At 41.4% G+C, this 23,854-nt stretch overlaps 1 protein-coding gene across 1 annotated transcript in view; it reads right to left on the reverse strand.

Annotated features, from left to right (window-relative positions):
* ADAM12 (ADAM metallopeptidase domain 12) overlaps window positions 1–23,854 on the reverse strand; it is a 258,735-nt gene that overhangs the window by 82,879 nt on the left and 152,002 nt on the right. Inside the window, exons 5-6 of the mRNA XM_064145307.1 lie at window positions 20,274–20,350; window positions 5,797–5,980 (exon numbers count right to left, since the gene is read on the reverse strand). Coding sequence (XP_064001377.1) covers window positions 5,797–5,980; window positions 20,274–20,350 — 261 coding nt within the window. The remainder of the gene's footprint in view (window positions 1–5,796; window positions 5,981–20,273; window positions 20,351–23,854) is intronic.

Genomic DNA, 23,854 nt, shown 5'->3' on the forward strand with positions numbered 1-23,854 from the left:
AAGGCACGCTTAAGGGAACGATGAGATGACTTTAAGCAAACATTTCACACAATAGACAAACTGGCTACTAAGAAAAATGAGTGATAAAGGGATATTGAGTGAAGCAGAGAAGAGATCAAGTGGTCAACTGATAAATTATGTAGGAAGAAAGACCCCAGAACAAAAACTGAGGAAGAAAACACGGAATGAGCTGCCAGCATCTGGGGAAGCAAACAAATACTCTTAAGAATGGAAGGCATACATTTAGTTTTGTATCTGTATATTCATCTAAAAGAGCTGGCCATGCTACTTGCTGTTCTAAATGCAGATCTAAAAGAGTCATAATGCTTAGCTGCAAGAGATCACTGGAGAAAATGGAATGATTTTGTAATGGTATTAATCACAGCACACAGCTCCTCTGCTACCCTAGATTTCAGTGACCTATTAATGCCTGTAGAAGTTCTGTGATTTACAGCAGCTGAGCATTTATTCTCTCATTCCTCCCTCGTTTCTGGAATAAGGCAGTTAGGGAAAAGAAGTCTCAGCAGTCTATCTGATCTTCATGCCAGAACTTAAGGAGTTCAAGCAGATGTCTGACCTGCTAATGATCGTGATGTCTTGAATTAAACCAATGCTCTGTAACCTAAAACATGACAAAAGCTTTCCAAAGTAAACTGTTCCAAGGTGAACTGTGTGATCCCTTAAGCTGAGTCAGTGCTGGACATTGCCTTCCAGCCAAGTTTCACAAAGCTTTCTTCACATTACCAAAGTGTTCCTCTTTGTTATCAGCAGATTAATGACTCTGAATGTTTTGCAAGAATCATTGTGTTTAGAGGAAAGTGACAGATGTGACCTTTAGTAACTCTGACTTCCAAACTCATATTTAATACTGTTCCACAGCCTTCAAACTACAACAACTGCAAAATAGTTAAGTCCCATTTGGACAGTATTTATGAACTGAGAATATACTAAAATGTGTCATTAGTGAACTAAACATCAATGACACCAACACTTCACAGGATTATACTCATGAGGAGGTCTGGCAAATGAGTTCAGGTAGATATTCTTACAAATGCTCCTGTTCTTTGGCTTATCTGTGAGCTTCTTGTGCTCTACAACAGGCAACTGTGATCACAATGGGGTCATGATGTGTCTACAGCCTTGGTGCAAATGCCCATGCCTCATCTGCCACTGAGCAGACAAGGCAGCTTATCACAGCAGTGCCTGGTGGGAACCAGAACACCAAAGAGTCAAGTTCCCTCCTGCTGCTCCTGCAACAGCAGCAGATGCAATACAAAGGGCTTGCCATTTCTCTGTAGACTTCAGCAGAGCCTACAGAGTATGTTTTACCTCCCTGTAAAATGAGCAAGATGCCACATAGCAAATCTCTGTGTGGGTGTTGTTTGTGACAGAATTGATCTCTCAGGCAATAGAAGGCTAACAGAAACCTGATTCTGATCAAAGACATACCCCCAAGGTGCCTGCAGCCTTCTTCCAAGTGAAGAGTAAAAGATGAGACATGAAAATCCAGATACAAAGATGCGAGAAGGGCTCTGCTACATCAATCAATTTAAACCATTTACTTCTTACCAAGAGTAAAACTGTTTGGACTGGAGAGAGATAGCCTGAGAGAAATTGGCCAGCAAGGTACAATCACATAAGCCTCTGGTGACTGCCTTGCATAACGAATGTGTTCCTGTGACTTGCCCAAAGGCTATGTGCATTCCTTGGATACAACAGTTATTTAAAAAATAGACCTAATTGTGACTTCTTTCTGCTTCCCTCCTGCAGCCAACTGCATCAATGCACAATCCATTGCCCGAGTTCATCCTTTGGAATTAAAATGAGGAGCCAGTAACATAGCCATGATAGACACACAGGATGGGAGACAACATGCTTTGTTACATTGATTGCTGCCTTTCTTCCCTGCTTCTACCACACCTGACTCTATCACAAAACTGCTGTCCCACGCCATTGTAGCCCTCCCTCACGCTCCTCTGCTTGGCATCTGGCTTGACTTGGATTCACACTGCAGTGATGCAGCCTCTCCTGTTGTCTGTGATCCACTGCCTCCATCAGCTCGCCTCCCTGATCAGTGGTCCACCAGCACCAGCAAAATGCTTTTCATTTTCATTAAATACTAGAATGCTTTGAGTTGGAAAGGACCTTTAAAAGTCATCTAGTCCAACCCCTCGACAGTCAGAAAGAACATCTGCAACCAGAGCAGGTTACTCAGAGCCCTATCCAATCTGTTCTGGAACGGTTTCAGGAGTGGGGTATCTACCACCTCCCTGGGTAACCTTGGCCATTGTCTCACCACATTTGGTGTAAAAAAATCTTTTTTTTTCTTTCTAGTCTAAATCTTCCTCTTTTAGCTTAAAACCATCATCCCTACAGGCCCTGGTAAAAAGTCTGTCTCCAGCTTCTTTATAGGCCTCTTCAAGTACTGAAAGGCCACATGAAGGTGTTCAGGCTGAACATCCCCAACTTTATCAGCCTGTCCTTACAGCAGAGATGCTCCAGACCTCTATGGCTACAGAGAAGAAGTCATAATGTAAGAGTCGGCTTACACATCAGGCTTGCTTTCTCAATGATCCTATCTCAAAGGAGTTTCATGGGAAGGGCACTCCCTGATGGATTTTGAGGGTCCACTAAGTTATGAAATGACCTGGTATTTATGGAGACCCAATTCCAGCAGCACAAAACATCTCTGTACAGACCTTCTACAAAAAAATCACAGAGACAGTTCAGTTGCATAAGACCTTTAAGATCATTGACTCCAACCATCAGCCCAACAGCACCATGCCCACCAAACCATGTCTTGAAGTGCCATATCTACACATTTTGGACATCTCCAGGAGAAGTGACCCTGGGCAGCCTGTTCCAATGTTTGACAAGCTTTCAGTGAACAAATTTATTCATAATATTTTTTTCATAGAATAGAATCAACCAGATTGGAAGAGACCTCCAAGATCATCCAGTCCAACCTAGCACCCAGCCCTAACCAATCAACTAGACCATGTCACTAAGTGCCTCATCCAGTCTTTTCTTGAAGACCCCCAGGGACGGTGCCTCCATTCAAACATCCCCTGGTACAACCTGAGGCCATTTCCTCTTGTCCTATCAGTAACTACTTGAGAGAAGAGACCAACACCAATCTCACTCCTACCTACTTTCAGGTAGATGTAAAGAACAATAAGGTTTCCATTCAGTCTCCTTTTCTCCAGGCTAAACAGCTCCAGTTTCCTCAGCCTCTCCTCATAAGACTTATTCTCCAGACCCCTTCACTAGCTTTGTTGCCTCCTCAGAATTGCCTTCAGTCCGTGTCCTTGTGTGATGTGAAACTCAAGCTCATGACATGACTTGCTCCATTAAAACTCATGTTTGTATCTGTGAGTCTGAGTCTACTGTTTGTTCCATCATTTACCTGTATTTAAATCCAACCCAAAGTCTAGTCTAACTTTGTGTTCTATTGATCTTGCACTTCATCTCTGCTCAATAAGAATTCAGTGTTGGTATCTGAGTGAAGGGTCAGAGAAAAAAAAACCAGCCAAACAAAACCAAACGAATAAAAACCCCATCAGAAAGTTTCCCTCCAAACCTGTCAAAACATCAAAAATGTTCATCATGCCCTGAACCTGGGACTAGATTTCTGCTTATTTCTGTCACACAGTGCAATGTGGAGCAGCCTTGTGCCTCCACACTTTACAGGTCATCTTTATTCAGTACATCCCCACAGTCTACTTAGTTGATGGCACCACTGAAATGGGAAAACTCACTGCACACATTCCATCTGACAACTTTCAGAGTTGGTACATTAGAAGTGTGTCCAACATACTCATTTTATATATAAATTGTACCTATCCTTACGATGTGACTGTTGACAGGTTTCTAATTATGTTCACTGAACCACAGCAAGCATATTTTTCAGATATTTAAGGTGAATTCTGGCACGTAGTTGAAACCCTCAACAAAATGTGAGAACCAAGAGGGTAATAGCAAAATTGATTTGATTGTAGCAGCTAGTTGTGTGCATACATTTTATTTCAGTTTCTCGGTGTTGAACTGATTACTCCAGTGACATTCAGTCAAAAGTCACAAAGATTTTGGGGAAACCTTAATAAGGTTGTGAAAAGTACTTTTCCAATGTTTTCAACATACACACCTTTTTAGAAATACACTGAACTTGTAAAATTACAGAACAGTGGGGGTTAGAAGGGACCTCTGGACATCAGCTAGCCCAACCTCCCAGCTAAACCAGGGTCACTCCCAGCAGATGCCCAGGATCTCAATGTTCAAGTGGGCTTGGAATGTTTACTGAGAATGAGAGCCCACAACCTATCTGGGCAGCCTGCTTCCAAACCCTCACAGCAAATAAGTTTTTACTTCAGGTGGAACCTCCTGGGTTCTTGTTTGTGCCCATTACCCTTTGTCCTATCACTAGTCATCACTGGAAAATATCTGTCCTCATCCTCTCAACACTTGCCCTTTAGAATCATAGAATCAACCAGGTTGGAAGAGACCTCCAAGATCATCCAGGCCAACCTAGCACCCAGCCCTAGCCAGTCAACCAGACCATGGCACTAAGTGCCTCATCCAGGCTTTTCTTCAACACCTCCAGGAATGGTGACTCCACCATCACCCTGGGCAGCCCATTCCAATGGCAAAGCACTCTCTCTGGCAAGAACTTCCTCCTAACATCCAACTTATACAGTGCTGTTTAAATAATAAGAAGATCCTCTCTTGATCTGCTCTTCTCCAGGATGAACAGTCCCAGGTCTCTCAGCCTTTCCTCCTCACAGAGAGGAACCTCCTCAGGATCATTATAGCCCCTGTTGGATTCTCTCCAATGTTTCCCTGTCCTTCTTGAGCTGGGGAGCCAGTAACTGGACCCAGTACTCCAGATGTGGCCTCACTAGAGCATAATACAGGGGAAGGAGAACCTCCCCTGAGACAAAGTCAAATGCATTAGATGTAAGACAAAGGCTAATTCATTAGATGCAATATTTAGTGTAAACCAAGCTAATTTCATTACATAAATAATATCTAGGAGTGTAATTTGTGTTACTTTCCTTAACAATTAACCTGATGCAAAGTCTTAGTAGTACATGCAAATATAAATCCCAATATGAGACATTTAATAAATGCTGAGGGCAGATTTGTGTCATTGTGTAATTTCTGAGCAGCTGAACCAGACTCTTCTACAATCCTCTTCCAATATATAGCTGAAATTATTACAGACTTTATTCTTCATGAAATTTAGCTCATTTAATTTTCTGCAGTTTCCATTAGGTAGATGCATTTCACATTAAGTGCATTTCTTCCTGCATATAATACATCTGTAAAATGATATGGTGAGAATTTATTTTGCCTGCATAAAATACTTCTCTAGTGAAAGTAAAGGTAAAAGTTCAAACCCTAGTACTAGTAAAGCATCACAGCTATCATGTTCTTCACCTTGGGTGGCCAACAGTTTTTTCTGGACCTTGCTCAGTGCTCCTCTGGGGTCTTAAATTCTGGCTAGAACAGTAGATGAACCAAAATATATTATTATAAGATGAGCCCATACACTTTTCTGTGCCATCTCATTACAAAAAAAGAAAGTACAGTGAAAATTGCACCTGCAGGATCAAGAGAAAGTTCTAAAGCTTTAGCAAATCACTCAAGTACAAGCTTAATTTTAAGCACACAATGTCAAAAGAAACTGGTTTAATGTTTTGGTCCGTAGACACTCTTTGCAACCAAGGCAGTAAGACAGAAGTACCACCGGAGATGTACTCAGCAAACCACAAACATCAAAGTGCATCATCCACCTACCCTGCCAGCTTGAGAATGGTGTGATGTATCATTGCCATCAGCTCCCATGGCAGAGATGTCCAGCTGGTGGCCACAAGATCCTGGGGTTATTTTCAAATTCTCTGCTTGATAGATTTTGTGTTCACTTGTAGCACCTTCTAATGGTTCCAGGACATAGCTTTTGTTTTCAAATACAATAATTCCCCTGTTACAGAGAGAACAGAGCAAAGATGCATGGTTTTCAATAATGATGGAATATGAAGAAGCAAAACTTTGCTTTACAAAGCCAAGGTCGAGTGGAACAGGAACCATCAAAGCTGTCTGTTTGTCATTGCAACACATTATACTTTAAATGAAGCAATGGCTCAAAGGAATTTTTTCTCTTCTAAAGTGTTGTTCTGCAGAGCAAAAATGATAGCTGTGTTTTATGTGTCTTCCACTCTCTCAGTGACGCATTGCCACTGTGAGTGGAGTCACGATGTGTATGCTTCTGAGCACTCGTGGCAAAGAGCAACGAACAAAAGCGTGGTGAAATGCTTTTGCAAGAAGAGCCACAGAGTGAAAGTGTTCATTATAATCTGAGGTGCACATGATACCTTTCAAACCAAATGCTGATGCAAGCATCAATTCTGTCAGATGAAAGAGGCTTTGCAGTATCAAAATGGATTATTACATATTGCACAGTGGGGCAGAAGAATGAAGCTCAGCTATATTAAGTAGTGGATCCCTGTTTAACTCATTCTACTACCCCAAATACTATTCTTACAGCAATACCACCTGCTTTCTGAGGTTCTCAAAGATTTCCCATCCATGAAACCTACAGCAAAGAGGGAAAAGAGGTTCAGAAAGAGATACAACTCTTTGCTCCACATGTTTCTTGGAGCAATCCAGGGTATGTCAATTCTGGGCTTCATGTGCTGCCTCCTAACCAAAAATCCTGTATACAGCAGACAAGTCACCACATAAAAGCCATGATGGTGTTTTTGTCTTAGGTCATGGTCAATTCCTCTGAGCTACTGAAGTAATCCAAGTTGATAAGAGGTTGAATTGTGGCCAGTAGGTGGAGGGAGAGGATTCTGCTCCTCTGTTCAGTGCAGCTGAGACCCCACCTGCAGTGCTGAGGCCAGCTCTAGAGACCTCTGCACAGCGGAGACATTTACCTCTTGGAGCAGGGCTAGAGGAGGCCACAGCAATGATGAGAGGGCTGGAACAACTCTACTGTGAGGGCAGGCTTGAGGGAGTTGGGATTGTCCAGCCTGGAGAAGGCTCCAGGGAGACCTTACTGCAAACATTCAGTATCTGAAAAGGTCAGTCATAAAGATGGGGACAGATATTTTATCAGGGTCTTTTGAGACAGGACAAGAGGTGATGGCATAAAACTAAAAGAGGGAGATTCAGACTAGAGAGAAGGAAGAAACTGTTTACACTGAGGACGGTAAAACACTTGCCCAGTTTACCTGAAGAGGTGGCAGATGCCCACCCTAGAAACCATTCTAGGTCAGGTTGGCTTGGGTCTCTGAACCACCTGCTCTAGTTGCAGACGTCCCTATCGACTGGAGAGAGGTTGGACTAGATGACATTTAAAGGTCTCTTCCAACTCAAACCAATAATCTTTTCAATTCCTCTTGCTGAAGCAGCTACTGGCTTAAGGCTTCTCTTTCAGCTCAGCGTGGGGAATTCAGGCAGATGACCTTTGAGTGCTGCAATAGGATTTCTGATACTACACGGCATCAAGCAGGACAGTTCCTCTACATGATCTTCAGAGATTCCTTCCAACCCTGATCATTCTGTGATTCTGTGTGAATTAGTCATTATAACTGCATCTGTGAGATCACAGAACAAGAAGACTGCTCTTCAAGTACTTCAAGACTGGCACAGAAAAAGAAGACATGAAGGAGGTTTATAAACAGGGCTCAGGTAGAAATGACCTCAAGAGAAAGAAATTTCATATTCCCTGCCTAACTCCCAAATTGCATCCTGAGCACTATCCTCCACACAGAAAGATGCTAGCTAATTTCTAAATCCAGCTGGACATCAAGTTCTGCTGGGTCACTGTGTGACCAAAGAAAGGCATTCTTAAAAATCTATTTCTCTCCTCTAAATGAGAGAGAAGCATTTGCTTATGGGTTGCTGTAAGCATTCATCAACGAGACACGACACTGAGTAGTGTTCTGCATTACTAATTTCTTCCCTGTCTTTGAATCATCAAGGTATTAATTCCTAAACCCTGGCAAAGCTTCAGCAGCAATAATCACAATTTACCCATCTGGAATTCTATGGAACTTCTGATTGGCCAAGGCATTCTTCCCCAGTTCCTTCTCTAATCTGCTCTATAGTGTCTGTATATGCTATTAAACAGCAATAGCTTCCAGCCCAAAGCTGGCTGTATTTTATTAGGATGTCTTTTTTTGGTGTATAGAAAGTGTCTGCTCTTTTTATTTCCATCTGTGCTGCAACAAAGGTAAGACACTACAACAAAGGCAAGACCAATAGGTGTCTCTACACAATTCTTCTGCAGAAAGCCAAAAAAAAGAAAAAGGAGGGGAAAAAAGAACAGATAGAGGGAAGAAAGATGATGCAGGGGAGAGAAGAAAAAGGAAGGGGAAAGGGAATAAAAGGGGGAAAAAAGGAAAAAAGTGGAGAAAGAAAAAAAAACAAATAAAAAGCAAGAAGGAGGGAAAGGAAGAAAAGGAATAAAGGGGGAAAAAAGAGGGGAAATTAAAAAAAAAAAAAAAAAAGGTAAAAGGAAGGATGCAGAGTCCAGTTAGAGACACCATAAAGACTGGGTTAAAATTGAAAAGTAAAATTATCAAGAAAGAGCTGCCCTAGCTATTCTATTCTTAGCAAGCTAAGATGAAGAAACTCAGTCTGTGGCCTCATGACCAATTAACTGAAATTTTCATTCCAAGCTGAGTGCACTGTTTAGCTATGAAACATCAGCAGCATCACCTCAGCCAAGCCAACAAATGACCATTTTACTGTTAGCTAGAACAGCTAGAAGTGCAAGAAAAGGGGAAAAAAGACTGGAAACCCATGATATGAAAGGTTGTGGGGCAGCATTCACAGGAATCTGCTTCACTGCTTTGAACCAAGAATGGGGGGGCTGATAGCTCATTTGTGGCTTCCTTGTACCCATGGCAAATCAGATAGGATCTATTATTTACCCACAGCACAGGCATGCTGTGTGTGATGGATCACAGCAGGAAAAGCAGGACTGATTTATCACGGCAACCCTTGCAGCTCCGGCCAGGATACGCTATAGCGTGCATGAGATATGAGAGACCTCCAAGCAGGTCACCCCATGATTTGAGTAACCTTATACCCTACAGCCCTAAATTATTTTCAGATTTGCCTTATTCCTTGAAGAAGTTAGGAAACTAGAACAGCATATTCCCTTTACTCTAATAATCAGCAACTCTGTAATCAGCACAATCAAATAAGGTTTGTTGTCTTGCCCTTGTGTAATGAATCATTTCATTTTGGAGGCAGCTGGAACCAGCAATAGAGGCAGAAGTCCATTAGTCACTGGCTGAAATAGGCCAGCCTGACCATGTCCCTTTGCTGACAACTGAAAACCAGTATGAAACCATGAAGGATTTTGTTTTTAATGTTAAACTTTATCCTGCTTAGAACATTAACTTACAGAAAATTCAGACTTCAACTGTTTTCTTTATTTATTTACACTGGGGACTTAGTAGCATCATTTTACTGGGTAAAACTTTCTCCTCTTTTCTTCTTTTTTAAAAGCCAGCATCTTGTCTAGAGTTCATAGTCAAAACACAGAATCATAGAATCATTTTGGTTGGAAAAGACCATTCAGATCTTCAAACTCAAGCATGAAATGGTTGGGAAAAAAGGTCACATCAGTACTAGGTGTCCAGCACACCCCTTCTACAGCCAGTTACTGTCTAAACTAACTAAATGGCCATTTTGTCACCCCTCATTCTCTTTAGTTGCAGAGGATATGGAAAAGGAGCTGGGCATGTTAGTCAGCAGTGATCTGAAAATGAGCCATTGTGTGCCCAGGTAGCCAAGAAGGCCGACAGCATCTTGTCCCGTATCAGCAACAGTGCGCCCAGCAGGAGTAGAGAGTTGGTCATCCTCCTGTATTCGACACTGATGAAGCCACAGATCAAATACTGGGTTCAGTTTTGGGCCCCTTGCTACAACAAGGACATTGAGGTGCAATGAGAGCAATCTTGCCAGAAAGGACATGGGTGTGCAGTTTATGAGCCGACAATGGGCACTTGCAGCAAACAAGGCCAATCGCATTCTGATTCTGACTCTCTGCTCTGGTGAAACCTCACCTGGAGTACTGTGTCCAGCTCTGGGACACCCAACACAAGAGAGACATGCATGTACTGGAGGGATATGTTGAGGATCCATCCCTGGAGGCACTGAAGATCAGACATGACAGAGCCTTGGGCAGTCTGAGCCAGTTGCAGGTGTCCCTGCTGACTGCAGGGGGGGTTGGGCAAGAAGACCTTTGAGGACCTCTTCCAACCCAATGTGATCTGTGTATCTCTGAATCTGTTACCAGGCTGCCCAGAAAAGGCCATGTAGATGTGGTGCTGAAGGACATAGTTTAGTGGTGACCTGGTAGTTGTAGGCTAACAAATGGATTAGATCTTAAAGTTCTCTTCCAACCAAAATGATTCTGTGACTCCATATGGGAAAATGAACAGATACCAGCGAGATTAATTTGGCTTTCTACTAAGCACGACAGAACCAGAGCAGCCTATTCAGCTTGCCACTGAGACACTCATCTCTAGTGACTGCATGAGCCTTCAGAAAGAATTCCATCTTTGCATGTGAAACAATCCTGTTGTAATATATATATATATATATATATATGCAGTTTTGACATAAAGGAAAATGTACTTTTCATTTAACGCACACATCCTTTGAGTGCTGCCTACAGGATATCAGCATTTGGCTTGTGACCATCTGTAATAAGGTAATGACCATCAAACACGGGTGGTTTTGGCCAGTTCTCTGGTTTTGCCTGATTTTCTTTTCCTACAATTGCATTTTTCCTCCATCAATCAGAGCCAAGCACAGCACCTTAAAAATGTAACTTGTTAAAAACTACAATTTCTTTCTTCTTTTTTTTTCCTTTTGGTGTGGCAGGATTAGATGAACAACACCTAGCAGTCACTCGGGACTAAGAATTTGATGCAAATAAAATAAATCCATAACTACTTTTCCCTTCTGGTTCTGACAGGTATTTAAAAAGAGTCTCTGTTACTCCTACACAATTTCTGTGTCTTCCCCTCGAATGTTTTTCCCCCACACTCCTGAGCCAGCCTATGCTCCCTGAAGAACAAGATGGGCTACATTTCAATTTTTCAGAGGCTATTAATGTTGAATAATGTGGTGCTTTCCAATGCTGTAAATATATATACCGGACTGAAAACTATACAAGGAACCCTAAAAGGATGTCAGAAACTCTGTGAGTGTTCAAGAACTAGCCATTGCAGACCAGGTTCTACTGAAATCTGTGGTACTTCTATGATTACTTCTACAAGACAAAAGACTACCAGAATTCTCAACTTTATAAATATTTGGGGAAAATCCAATATAAAACATTGTTTTTTGGTGTTTTTTTTTTTTTTTAAAGCCTCCTAGTGTCTAATTCACAGTATCTATTTTTTTCTCTAGTCCCAAACCATACTAATGCTAAGGAGTCACAAAGACCTTGCAAATGAGTCAGGTATGAAAAGAGATGATTCAACCCCATCTAGAACTACTGGTAGCAGAGAAGGAGGAAAAAAGTGTCTATACCATACTGCATGTCCAGACATCAGTTCATAGGCTCCAAGACAACTGAAAGCACCATCAGCGTGGTCTTGAGACGTTTTGCTTTACTTCTCAATGCAGTTTCAACCCTGCTCATATTCGATGGTCAGCACCAAACAAACCACCTCCACATCACGGCTAATCATCTCTAAACATGAACAACTCATTGGTATTTGCCTCCTGAATTAATTTTCCATTGGAATGGGCTGCCCAGGGAGGTGGTGGAGTCACCATCCCTGGAGGTGTTCAAGAAAAGACTGGATGAGGCACTTAGTGCCATGGTCTAGATGATTGCATAGGGCTGGGTGCTAGGTTGGACTGGATGATCCTGGAGGTCTCTTCCAACCTGCTTGATTCTATGTGGAATGCGCATTTGAGAGGGCTTGTGATGGGAGAATTCAACTTCAAAGAAAAAGAAATTAAAACATAACTTGCAAAATTAATTCATTATTAATTGCTGCTTAACTTGACAGGAATCTCTTAATTAGGGAAAAAAACTAGATGGAATTATTCCACTGTTTAAATTGCTGATGAAGTCAAACGTGAGAATTTTTTTCTCTGCAAAAGAAACACCAAACAAAACCAAACCCAACACAAGGCCAGTCGTATCCCATAAATCAACAGGCTTTAGGAAATCTCAAAATATAAATGGGATTTTTCTTTTCCAACTTGTCAGCAGAAGCAAAGGCCCTGCCAACATAAACCATCAACGCATACTTGTCTGAGAAATTGTGATGCTGGAGTAGAACTTGGCCGGGACAGCAGTATATGAAACTGCTCTATATTATTCTGCTGTGCTATACAGGGGAAGTTAAGTAAATCAATAAATCTGATATCCACGAGTGCAATTAAACGTTCGGTTTTAATGAGGCTCCAACTTATACTCATTTCTAAGCAACAATAATAAAAAGCTCTATTACCACTAGAAGAGGAATATAGATGTTTCCAGATCCTAAGTAATTAATAAGACAGCAGAGTGCTGTCATGCTCACACACCACATATCTGCATCAACCGTCTCTGCCCACAGATATGACACAAGACTCATGTGCCACTGAGAAACCTAAGGGACCTTCATTTCCTAATGAATGCTACAGCTCCTAAGTTAAAGAATATGATTCTGCAGCTGCACCACCAATTTCTGGGATAGCTTTAGGTGAACAGATAACAGAATTGGAGCCCTGTGGCCTTGGGGTGCTGTTCCCGTTATGGGCATTCAGCAATTGCTTATTGCAGGGTTTTCTCAACATGCAGGATACCAGAAGGTGATCCAGACAGTGGTAGGGTATTTTTGTTATTTTTTTTTACACATTCTACATTTTTATATAAAAAATACCAGAGAAGTAAGCAGGCAAACAAACAAAGGAGGAAGAAAAATGAAGTAGTGAATGGAAACTTCACTTTTAGTCTGGTTTAATAAGTTGCAGATGAATCCTGTTGGGATAAGTAAACAAGACAACCTATTGACTGTTTTTGTGATGATGATCTTTAGATGTTTTCCAAATGTTTTTGGCAATTTTTTAACTTTAAATGACTGGCAAACAGAAAGAATAAGAGTTAGACTCCAGAGGCACAAGTACTCCCATCTCCATCATTGCCCTGGGCAGCCTTGGACAGACAACTCACCTCTTCCTGTAGCAGTTACCCATAAAACAAGGTAATTTTTAGTAACTACTACTAATAATTACCTATTAATGAAAAGCATCACACAAGAGCCAAGTAATACCCTTATCCTACTACACTGCACATCAGGACTCCATTAAAACTACAAGTCTGACCCAAATCAACAAAGGACAACATCTCAAAGGGAGGTTAAAGCAGTAGCACTATTGGTTTTACATACTGCAGTAGCAGTAGAGGTGTTCTCATGCAGACACATCATTAGTCAAACACATTTTATTCCAGCCAATACCTTTCATTAACCTGAAAATACATTCTATAGCACACTGTCTAAAATATAGGCATAGCCAGAGATTGCTGCAGCACACACTTAATGCTTCCTCACTGCAAGACAGATTTGTCCAGAGCAAATGCATATGGATCTGCAACTTTGATGCCTGGAATTTAAACAGGGAGTTACTTGAATTGAAAGTGATAATGCAATTTCAAGTCCAGCATTTGGGCTGCAAGAACCAGTAATTGTGTTATCAGAGAAATTGTCGTGTGTGAGCTTAACTGGGAGAGTGACAAAATAGACCAAGGGAAGCAGAGAAAAATGAAGGAGGAAAGAGACATTGGCATCGGTGCCAATTTAGAGAGCACATTTTATAGCACTGTGCCGATAAATATGTATTAAGAAGGCTTGTTTGAAACCTGAACATCACATTAAAGCTCATCCCATGCTTTTTTCTGAGTCTCAAAATGCATAATTTTAAGTTTTATGTGTTGTTGTTGTTGTTGTTGTTTTGCTTTTAAATTAAATGCTGTCAGAGACAGATTTGATGCAGAAGGGACAAGCTCAAACAACTGGGTACAGATCATCTGTCATACTTGTCCCAGCAGTAGCAGTGATACGTGAGGGATGACTGTGCACCCAGGGACAGTGTGCACACAATTGTGAAGGAATGGTGATAGTGCTCATCTCAAATCAGGGGGGTGATCAAAATCCAGGAGCCGTTTGCCACTTGAACAGACAGATTACAGGAGCTATGAAACCTCAGAAGCTGAATATTTTCTAACACTACACTCAAAAAACCTCCAGTAGTTTCACAGTCAGATAACTTACAAACCATGCAAGATGTTTATATGAACGAAGAGCTCTTTGGAAAGTATGGAGGGAAAGCACACATCCAAACCAGAGCTTCTCAACTGGGATTTTCTCATAACTTCTTTTTTGGATGAATTCTCCCCTTCTGTGGGGAAATCATGCCTGAGAAGTCATGAGGAATTTCAATATTTTTTTTCTCACTGGTTTCCTACTTCCATTTCTTTTTTAAGTAGCTGATGTCTGGAGTGTCATATTTAAAACCTCTCTTCAGCTGACTCTGTCTGGGATGCAGTGGGTTCAGCCAGAGAAGCTGAAAAATGGATGGCTCTTCTGTTGGTAGTCTCATGTAGCATAACTGTATAACTCCTTTAGAAATGAGTGTTCAGCTCTGGGGCCTCATCCCCATCACCGTCGCTGTGGGCACAGCATCTTTCAGTCACTGATGGAGCTGGACAATGACTGACCAGTTTTTGTATGTGTGAATAGATTTACTATAGCAGCTGGGTAAATCCAAGGGCGACTTGGGATTTTCAACAGCATTTTGGTGTTTCTGAAAGGAAAAGCTTCCTGTGAGATTTGTATCCTTAAACTAACAGACAATTTTGAGAGCAGGTCTCAGGCTCCCCCTGCCAGAAAGGTCACTGCAGATGCCTTTGGAACTGCGTGTCCCTGTGCCAGCATTCTCTGCCAGCCCCTGAACCATGGAGATTATGCTATTCCTCAGGCTGCATTTTTGTGTGTATTTGCTTGGTTCTGCACCTGCAGAAAAAGTAACAGGGAAAAAAACCCATCCAAGTCCATATGAATTTATCACAGAAGATGTGCGTGGCGGCCACAGGCCAAAATTAATTGCTACGAACATGAAAAGCCTCTGAGCTAGATAAACAGAAGGCTATTTCCTGAGGACAGGAAGGAAATTACTTGACTTTGTCGTACCTTCACCTCCCCACAAGCTCTGACAGTCTAATTGGCTTTCTTCTCCAAATGGGAATGACGGAAGTCCTGATTGCCCATTGTTCATATTTCATGTGTTCAGCACTTACTGTTTCCATTCAGCTCTTCCACCTCCTCCGCAGCCAGCAGGATACAGATTATGGCATGATTATATTCTCTTCCAACCTGCATTTTGGGCAGCTATCAGTGTCAATCCAACTGTTCATGCCACTGTAATCCTACATGAAGCGAGGCACTCAAATATTTTGTCAGAGAGAATATAACGTAGCTGGAATACACGAGTGTCTGTGTATAAGAGATTTGAGCCTCCATCTCATTTTTCACTACATCTCACCTTCTCTTTCTGCTGAAAACTGTAACCTAGTCAAAGCTCTCTTAGTCTGCAGATTCCACATTTCTTCCTACAGCTCATCACTGAGTGATCGTCTCATATTTGCAATCTCAAATGCCCAACTTTGTGGCTGCACTCTAAGAGTTTGATGGTTGCAGTAGGTCACAGTAAGGTTGGTCCAACTCATCACCTTGGTTTTAGCTAACAGCAGATACTTAAGGGTAAGACAAAAGAACATAAGGTCATGTGAGCTGATACTTCCAGATCTGCTAGGGTGAGTGTCAAGGACATCTTTGAGGTTGACAGCCCTGCGGAGGCTTCCCCAGCTTCCCTTCCCAAATTGTCTCATCTTTTTTGAATCTACACCCACCCGTGACACTGATCACCATAGTTTTATAATGTGGTGAAGAAAAAACCACCTGCCTATGTTCCAAAGATTTATTGAATGTTTCCTAATCTGGGGATTTATGAAAAACGTACACTAATTGTCCCCTCTTCAGCTTGATGTTTAACCTCATTTTATCATATCCTTTTTCTCTGTCATCTCCTTTCAAATGGGACAAATCCTAGTCTATTTTTGCCCTTCAGATAAAAGCTGTTCCATACCTTTGATCATAGATCACAATTTTTGCCCTTCTGGATACAATACTTCCTTTTCTAAGGTGGGAACGGGGAGGACAAAACAAGAACTGTGTGCAGAAATCAAGATGTGAGTGCACTATGGATTTATAAAGTGGCAATGAGGGGTTTTGTTCTATTCTGTTTCTGTCTCAGTATGTCTTATGATGCTTTTTCCTTCTTTAACTACTGCTGAGCACTCAGGCTTCAGAGTATGCTGAAATATGGAGCCTATTCTTTATGAATCTTTTCATGTCTTGTAATGAACTCTCCTAATCCGGGGGAAAAGACACAATCCCTACTTATCCAGACCTGGAACAATGCCCAAGGTGCCTGTCTAGCAGGTGTGGGAGAATATGCATGCTCTGAGATTTTAGTGAGCTAACAGCTTGGTTTTTGTTAGATGTTTTTAAGACTATTAAACTTTAGCCCCACACAACAGCTGTGTGAAGTAGGTAAGAATCATCAAATCTGTCTCAGTGGAGAAACTGAGACAGAAACATTTGTCCAATTCACTTAGAAACTGTCACAAAGCCAGAAACAGACCCTGAGAACAAGACCAGTCTTTTCTTTGACTGGCTATTGCAAGTGAAAGGGCTACTTCAGGGACTGTCCTCACCCAAGGCTCCACGACCACACCATGTCTCATGTCTCCTGCAGCCTACAGTCTTTGTCATGACGTGGAAAAACAAGATTCTCTACTCCAGTAGGCTACTGGACAGGTACAAGATTCTTCCCTTCCCTTCCCTTCCCTTCCCTTCCCTTCCCTTCCCTTCCCTTCCCTTCCCTTCCCTTCCCTTCCCTTCCCTTCCCTTCCCTTCCCTTCCCTTCCCTTCCCTTCCCTGTTCCTTCCCTGTTCCTTCAGGCTGTAATACTCATAAAGTTGTCAGCAAGGTAAGCCATGAAATAGTTTTGGACTGTCATATTTTCCTGATATTATTTCAGACTGAACCATGGGCAGTAAATTATAAAATCATAAAATGGTTTGGGTTGGAAGAGATCTTTAAAGGTCCTTTAGTCCAATCTCCTTGCAGTGCACATGGACATCTTCAGATCTTCCCACTAAATTCTTAATGGACACATTACCACAATAATGATTCGATGAAAGAGGTATACAAAGAACTGTGAGCCTGATTCCAGAAGATGCTCAGCTCTAGCAGGACCTCAATACAGCTACTTTTTATTCCAAACCAGGTTTAATGAGAAGGCCTGGATGTACCATCAAGAAGCTGATGGTACACTATGAAGCCTTGCAAACAGACATCTCTGGCTCAGTTCAAGCACAGGGAATGAGTGGAAGTTAATACTATTGACTATCAGGCTGTGAAATGAGTTTCATGGAGCAAGTCAACAGCACCCTTATCACGAACTGTTCCTGTTCATGGACACTCACTTAACCAACCTCAGCAGCAAATGCAGCAGCAAAATTGGTACTGATCACAGAATCACAGAATGGTGGGGGTTGGAAGGGACCTCTGGAGATCATCTGGCCCAACTACCCTGTTAACTCAAGCATGCCTTGATCAGGTTGCATACCAAGATGTTCTACAAAAGCAAAACAAGAATTGGCAGGGAAACTTGGGAAACTTAGGAAAGTGTACTGGAAAAAGATTCTGCTAGACTTTTCCTATAGAGAAGCCTAATACTGTTAGCTCACACTTTGAGGATATATCTGCAGTAGTGCCAGCTGAAAGAAAAGGGTCACTGCTAGCAGATGTTGCCTTAGCATATCTAAGAATGGGAAATGAGTCTGTGAACTATGCAACTGTAAAATAAACACATTAGAGAAGAATCACAGAATACATTGGGAAGTGCATTTAAAGGCCACCTAGTCCAACTTCCCAACAACAAGCAGGGACATCTTAGAATTGTAGAATGGTTTGGGTTGGAAAAGACTCTAAAGATCATCTAGTTCCAGCCCCCACAAACTGTGCAGGATACCTCCTACTAGACCAGGTTGTTCAAAGCCTTGTCCAACCTGTTCCTGAACACCTTCAGGGAGAAGGCAAGTTCAACTAGACCAAGCTGCTCAGACCAAAATGCTTTTAATGTGGCATAGTGTAATCTGTCTTGATTTCTTAATTTCTTAGGTAGTTCTGGAGGAAGAAATTGGTGCAGATGCCATGCCCCATGGTGTAGATTTTCCCTGTGGTTCCTGCAGGAATTCAGTCCCTTGAACTAAAATAGCAAAAGACTGCACAAGTTGGTGAATGCAGACTGCATGGTCCATGCAATGGGTTAACTACAGCGAACTTGTGGAATATGCCAGATACATACCAAAACACTCATAAACTCCCTCTGTTCATAGGAAGGAGCCACAGGAATGCCATCCACTAAAGCAAACAGGGAGAGGGATCCTGGTAACATACTGTTTGCTCTTTCTGCTTCTATCAGTCCTAAAGCTCTGTTATGAAAGCTTTGATAACAGCACTACTGCACAAAATGCAAAATCGAGGGAAAAAGACTCCACCTACTCATGCTGTTTGTAGATAAATTAAACAAACCCAGAAAAGGTTGAGACAGCTGGAAATCTGACAGGAAAACTGGATTTTCCAGGGAGAACACTAGAGCCAATTTACAGTTAATTACTGTGATTTGGAACAGCTCAGTGAGTAAATACCAGACTCTGATTATCCAAGTAAGGAAGATAATTGTTTCCTGAACTGTGTCCATTGTGTATTTAAAATGTTGTCAGCCTGCTCCTTTCTCAAGCTCAGAAGAGGTTTGATTTTCAGCAGTGTGATTCTGCTATGCTTCTGTTAGCAAGGATCTAAATTTCTAATGCCGAGCATCCTACTTGCCATAAATGCAATTTACTTGGCTCCACAAACATATTTCTAAAGCTCTCTCTCCTAGTGACAAGGCTGCTGGATGAGACATGCGTTTACGGCAGCAAAGCAATCCTGCTGTTGCTGTTCATAGAACTTTGAGGATAAGGAGCTCTGGAGTGCCACCAGGTTCTGCCAACCCCAAAATGTGCCAAGCACCATGATGCTGCGAATCATGGAATCATAGAATACATCAGGTTGGAAGGGACCTTTGAAGGTCATCTTGTCCAACCTCCAAATGGGGACCATAGAATCATTATGGTTGCAAAAGACCTCTAAGACCATCGAGTCCAACAGTCAATCCACCACCACTGTGCCCACTAATACAGAGTGGATAGATGTACAGGGTTAACCCTCCAGGGGGAGTAACCTTGAACTTGACCCTAGGTGGTCTTGACCCCTCCCCAGGGGTGGGTCTGAACACTACCAGGTGATGGTTAGTCCACTCCTCCTTCCTGTCTAAAGATCCATAAAAGCAGGGGGACTTTCTGTTTCACTCTCTCTCTGCACTCCCTGTCTCCTTGCTTACCAGCATCACCATCCTGTTCCTGGTTCTTTTTGTTTTACCGTGTGGCCATCACCCACGAGGTCCTCGAACAAAGCCATCACCATCAAAATCTGGTTGTATTTACACATTTTTATTTGTTTTCCCTTCCCTATACCTTTGTAACTTCCCTACCTCAGATACCATTTGAATTGTTAAACTTTTAAACTTCCAAATCAAGTGAGATTCATTTATTTGGGGGTGTTTAGCTTTTCCTCTCTCTACAGCTGATTCTTTTCTTCTGGGAAAGAAGGGGGAAGAGAGAAAGACACTCTATAAATTGTTATTTGGTTCTATCAAATTTATATGAGTCTCTGGAATTTTAAATTAGAACTGAGACAATAGAGAAGGATGGGCAGAAAGGGAGAAGAAACCTCACAGAAAGCCCCTAAATAGTATGATTTTTTTTCCTTTTTTTTTTTCAGAACAAACAGAGAAAGTGTTTTTACGGAGATCGTACCAACAGTTGCAAAAAAGGATGTTGATATGTTCATTAAAAGGCAAATTAAAATTCAACAGGTACTGGGATGGTTTCTAAGAGCTAAAGCATCAATGAAACATTGTTCATTAAAAGGCAAATTAAAATTCAACAGGTACTGGGATGGTTTCTTAAGAGCTCAAGCATCAACGAAACATTGTTCATTAAAAGGCAAATCAAAATTCAACAGGTACTGGGATGTTTTCTTAAGAGCTCAAGCATCAATGAAACATTGGCTTACCTGAGTCCAGAGCAGGTACTGAGACTGACCAAGGAGTTGGGGTACCCTTGTACATTGCCATGGTAGTAGCAGTGACCCTGATGGCAAAAAAGAGAAAAGATTCCAATAATTAAAAACTCCCTTTAGTCTGTAGTTTTCTCATGGCTTTCCATACCCTTTATTGCAAAGTGACTATCAATTTCAGGCTACAGCATTCAGAACCACACTGAGAGGACCTTCGCTGCCCCACTAAATATTCACTGTATTCAACAGTACTGATCCTAAATGGAATCTCAGGGTGTTGTTTAAAGCCCAGAGAGGTTTTGGGTTGTTCTGTGGGCTTTTTTTCCAGAGAGGTTTTATGGTGTTTGAACTACAGGACTGACCATCTTTTTCGGTGTTATTTTAGCTAAATCTAGAATATGAGATATTTTATAAAATCAACCAGACGACCATTTTACCACTTTCCATATATATATATATATATATATATATGAGGTCATTTACACCTATCTGTGCCTGTAGGAGGTAGCTACAATAAAAACAAAGTAGAAAAAAGCCAACGCCAACCCTACAGATTGAAAAAATCCACAGAGCAAATGAAGGGGAAGGGAAACAGGTTGAAAAGGAAGCCTTTTGTTGAATTACCCAACCAAGTGGCTGCATGTTATTAAGAACAACCCAGAATAAGGTCTTCTATTTTGAGAGGCAGCAATCCAATTTCATTTTGTGGCTGGGTTATTGTATTTCCTTAATAATCTACTGCTTGCAAAAGGCACCCACAGCAGAGATACTTTCTCAGCACATACACATATCTGTCTGGGATCAAGGTTAATTTTATTGTTGACTAAAGGTTATATTACACTCCCAATTATGTGACTGGCTGGAAAGTAATGATTGTGTCACATCCAACATTTCTTTTCTCATGGCTCCATTGAATGCCACCTGGAAACTGAAAACACTGCTGTAAAAGGTTCCTATCTTATTAGTGCAAAGGAAAGTTATCACTCATGCTTCAATCTGACAGACATCTCACTGTGCCTTTTTATTGCTCAGTTCATTCACAGCCATCTAGCTGCATTAATTAACCTTTTCATTTTGGGGGCATGGCTTTCATTTACAAAGCCTCACATTGCAAACTTCTAAAGACCACCTTGATTTTATTGAAGAAAGCAACAGCCATGAAAATGCTGGGCAAGATGGAATAATTCCAATATCAATTTCCTGCAAATAAGGTTATACCATGAAAAATATTTGTTTAGAGTGTTTGTATTTCCAGCGTGAGCAAGTGAACACAGAACAGTAACATCTGACTTTCTATATACAAATCTCAGTAGCTTCTCTCACTGAAAGAAATGACAAACACAAAGGAAAGGTGTTTTCTTTTGGGGTATTTTTATCAACAGTTCTTATAAAGAGTCAATAATGCATTAGCAAAGATAAAGCCATAACAGAAGGGAGGAATCATAGAAATGTTGGGAGATGATGGCTACAGTTAGAATTGCTGTGGATGTTAAAGTCCTCAGTATCACTGCACTATTTCACTTTATATTATTAGTTACATGCATCCAGTTGATAAGACAGAAGAAAAAACAATGCTCTCCACCTCAGCACTGACTCTCATACAGTGACTTAAAAAGAGTTTAAACCACAGAGTAGTTTATTCTTGTCACTTAAAGCAAGTGTGAGGCAGAGGTGCAGTTCAGAGCTCTTCAGAAAGCAATCTTTGGGGTTCAGCATCACCAGCCTTAAGCTCAGCCCTTAGTGGAAGGGTAGGACAAGCTGCTATCTTGTCCCACACAGGCTGCTGCAGTCTAGCTGTCTTCATCAAAGAGTGAATTATGGCAAAGGTCCTGTTTTTTTTTTTCCTCTGCACACACAGCTTGTCATTTTATTAACTTTGAGCCCCTTGTTGTGGCCCATTTCACAGCTTCTCTGAGATCCCCATGCTATGTGATGCCAAAGTTCAATATTGAAAATGTAAACTTATCAGACCATGGCCTGCAATTGGACTGGTAGAAAATTGATTTCTAGCTCAGTAACTCCACTGAGCTGCAGGAACTTTTTTTTTTCCTCCTACACATCTTTTTATTCCTATAAACTAGTATATAAAATGGATGACCCTCTAAAAACAAATAATTACCATGGCTGATTTGTCACATTCAAAGCAGTGCTCTACCCTTATTTGGGATCATTTAATAAATACTAGTTTTTGACAACTGCAAAATGTTCCAGTGCTATAAACCAGAAAAATAACCCAGGCACTGACTCCTCTGCTAGAGAAGCTCTCTAAGTGGCAGTTTCACAAACCTAACTTGGTTTGACCTCCAAGCACAATTTGACTAAGCAACTTCTGAATGGAAAATTGGATTTGGTTTCAACTACTGACTACACTGATGTCCTCAGTGAAGAAGAGATAGAAAAATGAAATCACAGAGACTTATCTTTCTTAAACCATATTGCAGCATTTAATGAAAAATGAATTCACTCATCTCTCAAAACCGTATTTTAGGCAGCAGAATTCACTGTCAGAATTAATCATGACTTACTGCCATTGTGAAAAGAGATGTGGGTTTTTTTTAGTGAAGGAAAGCTTACATTAGCTGTACACATATTCATGTTCATGTAAGTTAATCTACCAAAGATGTGTGTGCTTCATTTCTTTCCTTTTGCATCCTGTAGGAGCCTATCCAGCTTTTCTGTTTCTGAAACAAATGACTATTGGCTCCTAAGCTGATTTTGAAGAAGATATGAGCACCCAGCAATAAAAATCAACACTGAAAGCTTTCAAAATGATTGCTTTACTTGGGAAGTCTGGAGATATAATGAAGATGCTTTTCCAGAAGTAAGATGCTGTGCACAGAAATAATGGCATTCGCTGAGACCAGCAAAGCCCATTATGGATGGGAACACAAAGAGGGTGTCAATAAGTAAATAAAGTAACATAACAAACACTTTATGGCACTTAGGCAGATGAAAGATAAACTTTGTAATTAAAATTGTTTGCTGCATTGTTTCTAATTAAGGCCTTGGTGTTGTCAGAAGAGAAAATCATCACTGCCTCAAAGTGGTTTGTTTACTTATAAAAAGCTGTTTATAAAACTGATTTTAACGAGATTCATATTGGTCATATTTACAGAATCAAAACATGGTAGAGGCTGGAAGGAACCTCTGGAGAGATCAGTTAGCTCAACCTCCCTGCTAAGCCAGGGTCACCCACAGTGGGCTGCCCAGGATCACAATGTCTGGATGGGTTTGGAATCTCTCCAGAGAAGCAGACTCCACAATCTTTTTGGACAGCCTTCTCCAGTGCTCCAGAACCCTCACAGGACAGATGTTTCTCCTCATGTTTCAGTGGAACCTCCTGGGTTCTAGTCTGTGCATACTGCCCTTGTCCTGTCACTGGACACCACAGGAAAGAGTCTGGCCCCGTACACTTACTCCCCACCCTTTAGCACTTGCTAAGTCCCAGGTCTCTCAGACTCTGCTCCTTACAGAGATGCTCCAGTCTCTTACTCAGCTTTGTAGCCTTCACTGGACTCTCTGCAGCAGTTCCCTGTCTCTTTTGAACTGGAGATACTAGAACTGGTCCCGGTACTCCA

Source organism: Pogoniulus pusillus, chromosome 6 (assembly GCF_015220805.1).
Source record: "Pogoniulus pusillus isolate bPogPus1 chromosome 6, bPogPus1.pri, whole genome shotgun sequence".
NCBI classification, from domain to species: domain Eukaryota; kingdom Metazoa; phylum Chordata; class Aves; order Piciformes; family Lybiidae; genus Pogoniulus; species Pogoniulus pusillus.